The 11945-nt window shown below is 40.7% G+C and overlaps 1 protein-coding gene across 1 annotated transcript in view; it reads left to right on the top strand.

The window, feature by feature from the left end:
* The window catches only part of CCDC80 (coiled-coil domain containing 80), a 34196-nt gene that overhangs the window by 12725 nt on the left and 9526 nt on the right, over nucleotides 1-11945 (top strand). Inside the window, exons 4-5 of the mRNA XM_081235869.1 lie at nucleotides 9281-9417; nucleotides 11018-11166. Of these exons, the coding sequence (XP_081091995.1) occupies nucleotides 9281-9417; nucleotides 11018-11166 (286 nt within the window). The remainder of the gene's footprint in view (nucleotides 1-9280; nucleotides 9418-11017; nucleotides 11167-11945) is intronic.

Here is an 11945-nt window from a genome sequence, read left to right as displayed (position 1 = left end):
TTTGGGTTTGAAGTTTCAGTTATGCATTCTCTATTTTTATTAGCTCACTTTCCCCTGAGACAATTCTAAAGGAAAATAAATAGCATCCTTTCCAATGTCCTCTCATAAATCATTGTGGATCAGTGATTGGTTTGTGGACATTTATCTCTGTGCTGTATGTATGTCTGGGAGGGAGAACAAAAAGAGAGAGAGAGAGAGAGAGAGAGAGATTGTGTCCTTACCAACAATAACAATAATCATACAAACAAAAGACACAAAAGAAGTTCTAGAGTTAAATAAAGAGGTTCAAATCCACGGTCACAATGTATTTGTTGTGTGACTTTGGGCAAGTTACTTCCTAAGTCTCAGCTTAGAACATAGTTATATACATTTCACAGGTGATGGTGAGGATTTAATAAGACATTATATGTAATTACCTGTCACATAATAAGTACTACTATTGTGGTCATCACCACCATTTGATCTGGCAGGCATCTAGAGATCAATGAGCTGTCACAGGGACTAGAGCACGTATAATTGAAAAATACTTGTAACTGCTTTCTGCTAATTACACAGGGTTGACAGGGAACCCTCACAACTGCTTCTCAGGGTCAGGCTGCATTACTACTCTTTGTGACAAAACTGAAGCCCAAGAGGGGCTTCCCTAATGGTCCTGTGGCTAAGACTCCGTGCTCCCACTGCAGGGGGCCTGGGTTCGATCCCTGGTCAGGGAATTAGATCTCGCATGCATGCTGCGACTAATGCTCCCACCTGCCGCAACAAAGATCCCGTGTGCTGCAACTAAGGCCCGGCACAGCCAAAATAAATAAACAAATATTAAAAGAAAAAAATTTTTAAATGGTGTATTAAAAAAAAAAAACTGAAGCCCAAGAGACTAATACTACAAAGCCACATATTCTGTGGTTAACTGGGAGTCAACCACTGGCTTCCTGGATTTTCAAATAGTAGCATGAGCCAGTGAGCTTGGTTATAATCCAGATGTCTAGAGAGGAAGTAGGTAATCAATCCAGTACAGAAACATGCCGGCTGGTGATGAAAACCTTCCTCCACCAGGTGTTCCCAGTGTCAAATATGTTAGGCACCAACTCACACAAAGAATTGTCATTCCTTATTTCAGAGAAGTTTGGAAAAATCATTATATCTTCCACCTCAACCTCTACATGGTCCTAACTGTTACAAGCATTTGGTGCTGCCTTGGCAAAATTTTAACATTAATCCTGCTGTCTTTTAGACATCTGGATTGAATATGAACTGTAGAGGATGGAGATTTTCTTTTCTGCCTGATTGAAAATCAGGTATTGTGATTTGGGTGTTTGCCACTTACTGAATGGCAGCTTGGACATGATTTGGGGGCCTTTTATTTTGTTCCTCATCTAATTCCTGGAAGGCCTTTCTCTCCTTGTGTCATGTCCCAGGTTACCCTTATGGGAAAGGCTGTAGTACTTTCAGCCAAGACTGGGAGTCAGCCATGGGAAAACAGGAGTTGGCACGTGCCATGGTCTCAGTGAACCAACCTCCAGCCTTGACCAATTTTCAGCTGGAAATCTATCAGATGGCCTTACTTTCCTCAAAATAAATCAAGCACTCTCTACTCTTCCAGTCTTTAACTGGTCCTTAAAAGCAGAGGCCCACATCCAACTACAGTGTGGGCTGTACTCATCAGCTGGCCTGTCTTGCTAAATGTATTTGAGTTATAGATGATGGACCTACAAACACCAGGAAACTTATTTTAAGGTTTCAGTCATTATTCATTCTTGAGCAAATTCCAATGCAGAATAAGCCCATCTGGTTTTGCCAGCCCAGAGTATATTATACGTGAGGGTTTAGAATGACCTAACACACACACACACACACACACACACACACACACACACACACACACAAACAAAATAAAACCCCATAACCAAAAGAGGAAAAATAGAATGACCTAACACATAAAGGCATTCTTAATTGTTAGAGATATTTAAAGTATCAATCTAAGATAGAAATATTGGTGTCTATGAATTATAGACAAAGTTTGTCAGGTGGGAAGGAGTTCCTAGCTAAAGGCATTTATTGCAGAATGAAAAGATAAGTGGGAGAAAAGCACAGCAAGCATGTATATATATATATATATATATATATATATATATATATATATATATATATATGCTTAGCAAAATGTAGAGATGAAAAATATTTTGACACTGGTATTGATCACCAAATTTAAAGAGTTAGAACACAGGACATTTTTATGGGCAAAGGCAGGTTTTTGATAGTTTCTTTTTTTTTTTTCGGTACGCGGGCCTCTCACTGCTGTGGCCTCTCCCGTTGCGGAGCACAGGCTCCGGACGCACAGGCTCAGCGGCCATGGCTCACGGGCCTAACCGCTCCGCGGCATGCGGAATCCTCCCGGACCGGGGAACAAACCCGTGTCCCCTGCATCGGCAGGCGGACTCTCAGCCACCGCGCCACCAGGGAAGCCCTGATAGTTTCTTTTGAAAGAAGAAAAAAGGGAGGTGGAAGAGTTGATGGAAGTGTAATGTGGCAACAAGGAGAGACAGTGTTGATTCCTTATTCATGTGAGTAGAGAATTCCTAGGTGAATCTCTAACACAACTTTCCTAAGTGAGACTGATAGAATACATTTCAGCCTAAAATACTCTACCTTCGATCCTGTTGAAGATAATTGTTCTTTATGGACAGCCTCACAACCATCAGGATCCATAACAATGCAGAAATGCTGCTTTCCCACAGGAGCACCTGAAAAATTGACCCTTTGCCCCAATTCCTCCTTTCTTCAGTGGTGACTATGCCCGGCAGCTGCCTTCTCTAGACACTGCCACCCTGTGCCGGGAGTCAAGGCTGGGTGAGTGATCAGATTTCCAGATACTGCCTGTGGTCTCCCTCTCTGTTTATTCAGTCTTTGATTATCAATCACTCCATGCCCTAGAGGCTGGAGAGGCTGCCCCTAACTTGTCCAGTCATCCCATTCAACATCAAGTGTATCAGTGTCAAGATCAACACCTGCAAGCAAGGGGTGAAAAACACCTGATAAGTCAAGTGTATAAAACAAGTGCTTGAAGAATGTGGTGGAGGAATAAGCTCTTGCAATTGCAGTTATCACAGTACTGTATGTATCAGAGAATTTTGAAAAGGGGGTGGATTTAAAGGAGGGGCCTTGAAACTGAGTAGGTTTTTTTGATAGATGATGACTCTATCATAGGTACTTTTTGTTTTTATTCTTTTTTTTTAAACAAATGATACATTTTTTGGATTCCAAAGTCAAAGCTACATAAAAAGGCATACACAGACAAGTCTTACACCCGTTTCTGACCCTTTACCTTATTACTCTCTGCCCCCATAGGAATATTTATGATTCCTTGTTTATCCATTTAATGCTTGTTTGTGCAAACACAAATAAATATAAATACCTATATTCCTCTTCTCTCTTTTTTTTTTTTTTTTTTTTTTAAACAGGAAACTTACTACCTCGGCTAGGAAAGACCTTTTTTTTTTTTTTAATTGAAGTATAGTTGATCTACAAACTTGTGTTAGTTCCAGGTATACAACAAAGTGAATATATATATATATATATACTTTTTTTTTTTCTTTTTTTTGTTACGCGGGCCTCTCACTGTTGTGGCCTCTCCCGTCACGGAGCACAGGCTCCGGATGCACGCGCAGGCCCAGAGGCCATGGCTCACGGGCCCAGCCGCTCTGTGGCATGTGGGATCCTCCCAGACCGGGGCACGAACCCGTGTCTTCTGCATCGGCAGGCGGACTCTCAACCACTGCGCCACCAGGGAAGCCCTATTCTTTTTCACATTCTTTTCCATTATAGGTTATTACAAGATATTGAATATAGTTCCCTGTGCTACAAAGTAGTTTCTTTTTGTTTTCCCCTTCTCTTTTATACAAACTATAGTATACTATATGGACTACTTTGCGTTTTGCTTCTTTCATTTAAATATATTTCCTGGAGATCTTTTCTTATGAGTACATAGAGATCTTCCTCATTCTTTATTAAGCCATTGTGAGATTCTACCACAGTTTCTTTAACCATTCCCCTTGATGGACATTTAGATTGCTTTCAGTATATTGTTTTTATAAACAATTTCAGAATTAACCTGTACACATGTCACTCTATGTATGTGGGTATATCTTTACAATAGATTCTGAGAAGTAAGATTGTTGGGCCAAACAGAAAGTGTATCTAGTTTTGGTAGATATCACCAAATTTATCTCCATACAAGTTGTATCATATTGCAGTCCCACCAGAAATGTGTAAGAACGTCTATCTCCCCAAACCTCTTCAATAGACTGTGTGATCAAACTTGTGAATGTTTTTAGGGAATGCAGTGTGTGAAAAATGGTATCTTAGTGTGATATAGTGTTAGGTTGCATTTCTCTTTTTATGAGTATGACCGAAGATATTTTCATATGTTTCAGGAACATTTATGCTTTGTTTTTAGTGTCCTTTGCTTATTTTTCTATTGTGTTGTTGGTCTTTTTAATCTCAGTTTATAGGCATTCTTTATAAAACAGAAGGAAAATTCAGACTCCTTGGTCCTCTCCCCACTCCAAGATGCTGACCCAGTTTGGGGATGGGGTCCAGAAATCTGTTTTTAAAACGTTGCTCAAAGGATTCTGATTTGCAGCTAAGTTTAATCTAGAGCAGAAGGTTGGGTGTAGGATAGAAGGGAAGAGAGGACTAGAAATATAGATTGGCACCCGATTTTAGAGGATTTCAAATACCAGGACAAATAATTCAAACTTTATTTGGTAAACCATGAGAAGTCACTAAAGATTTCTAAATATATTTTTCAAATAAATTTTAAATAACTTTTAAGGTTTAGTAGTCAGTCTGTAGGACAGAAAAGCACCTGGCAGGACACATTCTTTTTGCTGTTGTTGTTGCGGTACGCGGGCCTCTCAGTGTAGTGGCCTCTTCCGTTGCGGAAAACAGGCTCCGGACGCGCAGGCTCAGCAGCCATGGCTCACGGGCCCAGCCGCTCCGCGGCACGTGGGATCTTCCCAGACCGGGGCACGAACCCGCGTCCCCTGCATCGGCAGGCGGACTCCCAACCACTGCACCACCAAGGGAAGCCCCAGGACACATTCTTCATAAACAAGACAAATTGGCAAATTGGTCTTTCTAAACAATTGAGACAATTGATTAAAGCAGAGGAATAGTGTCACCCGGGGAGCATGAACCAGATAGATCTGGATTCAAGTATTGTAATTTTAACATGCACTCCAGGTTCATGATGAAGGTAGACAGTGACTCATACTTTGAAAAACTGCAAGAGGAAATAGGGAACTTCTGAAGCAATGGGAGAGCTGAAGTGGTCCCAGGACATTGGAGGAATGGCCTGAACTTAGGGATGAGAAGGAGGAAAAGGAGAAACCATGGATGTCACAGAGACGCAGCAGTCACAGAGGGAGGCTTCAGACACAATGCCTGGCACACAGTTGGTGTTTAATAAGTTGTAATTGGAGCTGAATTTTTCTGCAGTGTCATTGCTGTCTATAGTCAGACATGGAAGAACAAATACATGAAGAAACTTACTACTACCTGAAGACCACTGACTTTTGAAGTTGGAGTTCTTAAAGGGTGGGAAACTAGGCAGGTGTTTCTCTTCTAGGGCCAGTCCTCATCAGCACACAGCAGAGTTCATCCTCCCCCCTGTCCCTCCTCAAAAATCTTAGGTCCAGGGGCAGGTTGTGTGGAATGACCAAATCCTACCAAATGGGCTTGGATCTGTGAATCATTTTAGATGGATCAGGACCATATGGACAATTTATAGGATGTGTTCTAAAGAATGTTTGCTTTAAGCCCTGCCACCCTTGAGGAGGACTAGAGATCTTTGGCAGAACTTGGATAAATTTAATAAGAAGCTGCCAAATTTTTGTTGCTTTTCCAGACTGAAGAGAACCTCTTGTTCACCCAGCCCTGATTTAGACAGAATGCAGAGCGTAACAGAGACCTGTGTCAGGAGTAGGCAGCTGGAGACAGGAACTGGCCTCACGCTTACCCTCCTCAGAATTCAGCCAGAGGTAGACTCTGTCTTGCTCTAGAGTTGTCCCCATCCCAGTTGGATCCAGTGTTCGTCAGACCTGTTATTGTTTTTCTTTGGCAGATTCTCTCAGCACAAACATTGCTTTGGGATGTAGATCTTTCTGTAGGCTGGGAGTGCAAAATGTTTTATTTATCATTTTTAGTTTGATCAAATCATTTCAGAAAATATTCTAGTTGGAGGGAGAATCCAGACCATGAAGTTGTTTTTTTTTTTTTTTCCCTCCATATCTTAGTAGAATAAAATTTGGTTTAAATCTTGGTCTTGGGTCATCTCTATCCTTGAGTGTGTTGCATTTTGTGAAAGTAGAGAGAGGACTGGATGGGAGTGAGGTCATGTTACTGAGTCCTAACCTGCAGTCTGTTATTAACTAGCAATGTGAACTTGAGCAGATTGCTCCCTTCATGGTGTCTGTGATAGGTTGGTTCTCTGGGAAACAGACTCTGAGATTTGCATGCAAGAGGTTAATGGGGAGTATTCTCAGGAATAATGCCTATGAGGGGTGAGGGATACAAAGTGACAGAGAGAGAATGTGAATGCAATTGGCCCTTCAGCGTTGTTCACTTTGAGGCAAGGGGGCAGCTGTTATATCTACTCCCTCCTCCCCTGCAGCAACCACTGAGTGTGGGCTGTCTCTTTGTAAGGGTGTGATTTGGGGAAAGGCAGCACTTTTCTAAGGAGAGCAGTTTTCAGAGAGGGATTCAGCTGCTAACATTCACAGCAGCTTTACTCCTGAAGGTAGGATCTGGCCAGCACTGCAGCATGTCCACTGCAGTCCTTGGTTTCATCTTCAGTAATGTGACTGGGTTGGGCCAGATAATGTCTGTAGCAGTTATCTATTGCCACAATAAGGCTATGTAATAAAGACCCACACATCTCAGTGGCATATGACATTAAACATTCATTGAGTCACAAACCTGAAAGGTTCAGCTGATTTAGGCTGGGCTTGGCTAGGGTTGCCCATGTGTTTGCAGTCAGCTGCCTATTGGTGAGGTGGTTCTGCTGATCTTGGCTGGGCTTGCACACATGTTAGGGGTCAACTGGCTGTCAGTTGATCTGGGATAGCCCTGGCTGGGGTGAGACCAGAGTAACTTGGCTTGGCTTATCCTCTACAAGGCTAGTATGGATGTAGTCTCATGGTAATGGCAGAAGTAGCAGGAATCCCAAATGTGCAGGCCCATTTCTAGCCTCCATTTGTGTCACTTATGTGAACACTGGCTAGCCCTGACCGAAGCAAGTTATATAGATGATCTCAGAATCAAGAGGTAGGACAGTTCAACCCATCCACCATAACAGGGAGCTACAGCTACTGGGCAAAGTGTAAGTATAGGGAAGGGTGGAGAATTGGGACCATTTTTGAAATCCACTACAGTTTCTAATTTCCTTTCATCTCAGCCATTCAATGGTTTTTGTGACTTTATCTGTTAGGTAAATGTAAATGTTCTAATTCTGATTCTACTTAGGAACTTGAACTCTGTTCAAGTTACTTATCTCTGAATTCAGCATCCAGCACAGAATCAGCTTAGGACACTGGCAGCAAATATTTTGTTCGATGAACAAAAGCAAAAATGAATGTATGTTATGGATTAAAAATAACAATTCCTAGGTTCAAGATAAAACCTAGTTTGTAAAGTCTTAGAATCAGAACATTAGTTGTTGAGGACATTTACAAATCAGTTTTTTAAAGATTTCCTTCATTATTATTATTGTTGTTGTTGTTATTAATCACAAAGTAAAATATGCTCCTTGTTAAAATTTAAATAATATAGACTTACATGGAGTAAACAGTGAAATTTTCTACCTCACCTCTTCCCACTCCCCAGAGGCAACCATTTTTATCAGCTGTATGTCCTTCTGGACTTTTTCCTATGCATATTCCCATATGGATGTATTATGTTTTCTTTTGCTTTATTTCCTTTTAAGAATAACATCATACTATGCATTTTATTCTGCAAGTTGCTGTTTTTATTCAATGAGCTATACTAAACAAAAACCAACACCATGAACCTAACAATTCTTTTAAATTAATTTATATTTTATTAATGATAGCATTCTCTCCCCTCTCATTATGATCTGCTTGGGAGAATGAAGCTTTTTGTTTATATACTTTCAACTTATATACTTTCAATCCTAATCAAATAAACCAAAGTAATACTTAAATTGTAATTGTCCCCTTTATATCAATAAAAGAATAATAGTCTGGTACTCAGCTGTATAACCTCTGTATCTGCAAAATTGTGTTTTTTTTCTACTGTAGTACTATTCATTGGGTAGCAGTATTGATAATAACTGATAGATTCCCTTCTGTAATCGATCTGTTATCACATATTTGCTAACTTTAACTTTTGCACATTTTTTAAAAATACAGGGGATTATTTGCAGATAAAAATTTTAATAGGGTTGAGGGAAACACTGTGACCTGTATGGGAGAGAAGAAGTAAATAAAGCTGTCCTATCCTTTCCAAAATGCTTTCCAGACATAGTAATTTGCCATGTTCATACTTCCCATTAACCCAGTAGCACCTTTAGGAACCATTCTGAATTATAATAATTTGTTTTCAGGGCTTGTTATTTGAAAAAATACCTAACACTAGAAACTTCCATAAATTCAGTAACATTTTACTTAAAATTGTATTCACTTACAAGATTTATATTATGAATAGCTTGACTTTTTTTGGAGCCATATGACCAGATTTGAACATAGGCTTTTTATTTTTCTCTATTGCAATGACATAGTTCACTGAGTCCCAAAGTGATTCTCTAAGTGGGAGGAACAGGCACTGATTTTAGACTTAAACAAATAACCAAAACTAAAATAAAATTTAAAATGAAATAAAACTTAACCAAAGAATCTGGGTCTGGTTCCCTGGTGTGTTAGGGTGATGACTCATCCCTGGAGTGAGTTGGCAATCTTCTTCCAGGGATGACTCAGCAGCTTCACTCTCATGTTGCTCCTTCTGATTCACTATGACCAGGGTGGGCGGAGATGGCAGTTTGATCATCTTGGAAGAGTGATTTTCAAAATGAGTTTATTCACTTGTTTCTATATTTATTTGTTCACTTTGGAAACGCTTGTTCAAACAAAATGTTAGTCAGATGTGTACAACTAACAAAAACTGTTCTAATTAACTTGGGATGAAGGCTCAGGGCCTCCACCCTTTGGTTTCCCACTGATTTCTGTTTTGTCACATCCATATTTATTCACATTTCATTTGCCTTAAGATAATGAGAAACCTATGCGTGTTGTGGATGATGAGGACTTGGTAGACCAGCATCTTATCAGCGAGCTGAGGAAGGAGTATGGAATGACCTACAATGACTTCTTCATGGTGCTCACCGATGTGGACATGAGAATCAAGGTATGGGTTCCTGTTTTGGATGATGCAGTGACATTCCTTAAGATAGCAACTCAATTTTTTGTCAATAAGTCTATTAGACATATGACTAAGCATAAGTTATTTCATAAATGGGAAAGTTTTGAAATGGTCCAAATAGTTCCCATTGTCCTGTAGAATTTGTGTCTAGAAATGTAGTCTATGGAAAATATTGGATTGGATGACCACCTATGGCCAAGCTACTTGACTCAGACTAAATTCTTCTGTAACATCAAAGTCATACATTCACCAGACAATTGTTGAATAGCTGTGATGTTTATCACCAGCCAGGCCCTGATGATAAAAAGTAAAGAGTATTTAGCTTCTGTTTTCAGAAAACCCAGATTTAACATAGGCCTACTTTGAAAGGGCCTGGAAGTTTACCTCCTGATCCAACATGGGCAAGACAGTAGGGTTTTACACCTACTTTCTTCCTATGATAAGGACAGAGATTCTGAACTCTGAAAAACTGTGCCATGTAGTCATAATAATATTAACAGTAATAACTAACTTTATTGAGTGCTTTCATTATGTCAAGCACTCACCTCAGATGTTTACAATCCTTGTCTCAAACCTCTAAGATAAATAGCAAGTATTATCATTGGTTCACAGAGGACAAATAGAGATCCAGAGTAGTTAAGTAACTTGCCCAAGTTCACCCAGTTAGTGTTGGACTTCATACCCCCGCAGGTTGACTCCAGAGCCCATGCTTACATGAAAATCCTTTTAAAAAAAAGCTGCCTGGGCTATTAGAATAGCTGATTCAACCTGCAGTATTTTTCTGGATCTGGAGAGAGATCCCTTCAATAATTCATTCCACATTTGTGTTGTGCCACCTCTAATGTGAGAGGTTGGACTAGATGATCCCCAAGGTCTCGGCCAGCTTTCACATTCCACGATTTACTAAATTCCCATTGAGGGCACTTATGCTGATCATGCTGATCAGCCAGCCCTCAAATCCACCTCAGGTTGCTGTTCTAAGTCCAGACAGCTTTGATGCAGGAAACTGAATTTCATTATCCCCAAAAAAGTTAGATCCAACTTTTTTTCTGAGAATACATAAGCAGACATGACCTAATTTTAAGTAATGCTCACTCAATAAAATCGTCTCTGGGAATCACAAAGAGTTTGTGTAGATTTCTGATGACCACAGAGCAGGCCTCCTTCTGGTGGAAAATTACCCTTATTGCTCAGGTCAGATACTCTAACATGTTATTCCATTTGTTTTCTTGTGTTTAGTACAGTGTTTCTGACCTTCTCTCCCGTTGTATAGTGAAGAGGAACCAGCTTAGTCCCAGAGGTAGGGAAGTGAGCCTAGAATATGTGTGGTGAGGAAGGCATGGACCCTTCCCAATAAAAAGAGTGAAGTTAAGACCTTCATGGAAGGTAAAGGCTTTTGTTTCGTGGATTCAAAACCTCAAAAAATCAGCAGAGGTACTACTGCAGGAGAGAATTTATAAATCAAAGAGCCCTCCAGGCTCTGATTTCCCTGGAGCCACCCTGAATTCTCTCAAGCTCTCTATCCTCTGGACATAGGGAAGAAACACCTTTATACATTATATACTTTTTATTTTTCCTTCAACAGCAATATTATGAGGTGCCTATAGCAATGAAGTCTGTGTTCGATGTGATTGATACCTTCCAGTCCCGAATCAAAGACATGGAAAAGCAGAAGAAGGAGGGCATTGTTTGCAAGGAAGACAAGAAGCAGTCACTGGAGAACTTCCTATCCAGGTACATCACCTTTGGAGACCCCAAGGAGGCAGACGGGAGAGTGTTCTGAGTGAGCTAATGAAAACCCCAGAGAAACACAGAGCAGACAGGTGTGTGCAGAGTGACCTTCCCTGTAAGACGTCTGTTCTCTTCACAGCACTCTAGCCACCAGGCTTAGTCTTGTCCTTTTGGAAGTTGCTCTGGTTGCAAGGCTGGCTGGAGTCAGCTCCAAGCTTGAGTGTTAATTTGGTGGCTTTGGATAGGTCTTTTCTTTTTTTTTCTGCCTTTTTTTTTTTTTTTTTGGCACAGATACAGAATTCTGAACTTCTGTAAGGCTTAGTTTATTCAGTCAGTCAATTTGGAGGGCTTTGTATACTGTACTTTTATTTTACATATTTATTGGGCCCTTTCTAGTTCCAAACAGGATTTGGAGCACTGCTTGATTTTCTGCTTCCTTCCAACTCTGCAGAGAACAAAAGCTCTACTAAGACCTCAAAAGGAGAAATCCTCTTGACCCAGCTCCCTGATTCCTTGGGGAGTATGGTTTATTGAAAACTATTATAGGGAAACTCTAGTACATACACAAAAAAGAGTGTAAAGAAATCACTCTACTTTTTTTTTTTTTTTTGCGGTACGCGGGCCTCTCACTGTTGTGGCCTCTCCCGTTGTGGAGTGCAGGCTCAGCGGCCATGTCTCACGGGCCCAGCCGCTCCGTGGCATGTGGGATTTTCCCAGACCGGGGCACGAATCCGTGTCCCCTGCATCGGCAGGCGGACTCTCAACCACTGCGCCACCAGGGA

Source organism: Mesoplodon bidens (assembly GCF_964165515.1).
Source record: "Mesoplodon bidens genome assembly, chromosome: 5".
Taxonomy (NCBI): domain Eukaryota; kingdom Metazoa; phylum Chordata; class Mammalia; order Artiodactyla; family Ziphiidae; genus Mesoplodon; species Mesoplodon bidens.
This window is presented reverse-complemented; position numbering and strand designations above follow the sequence as displayed.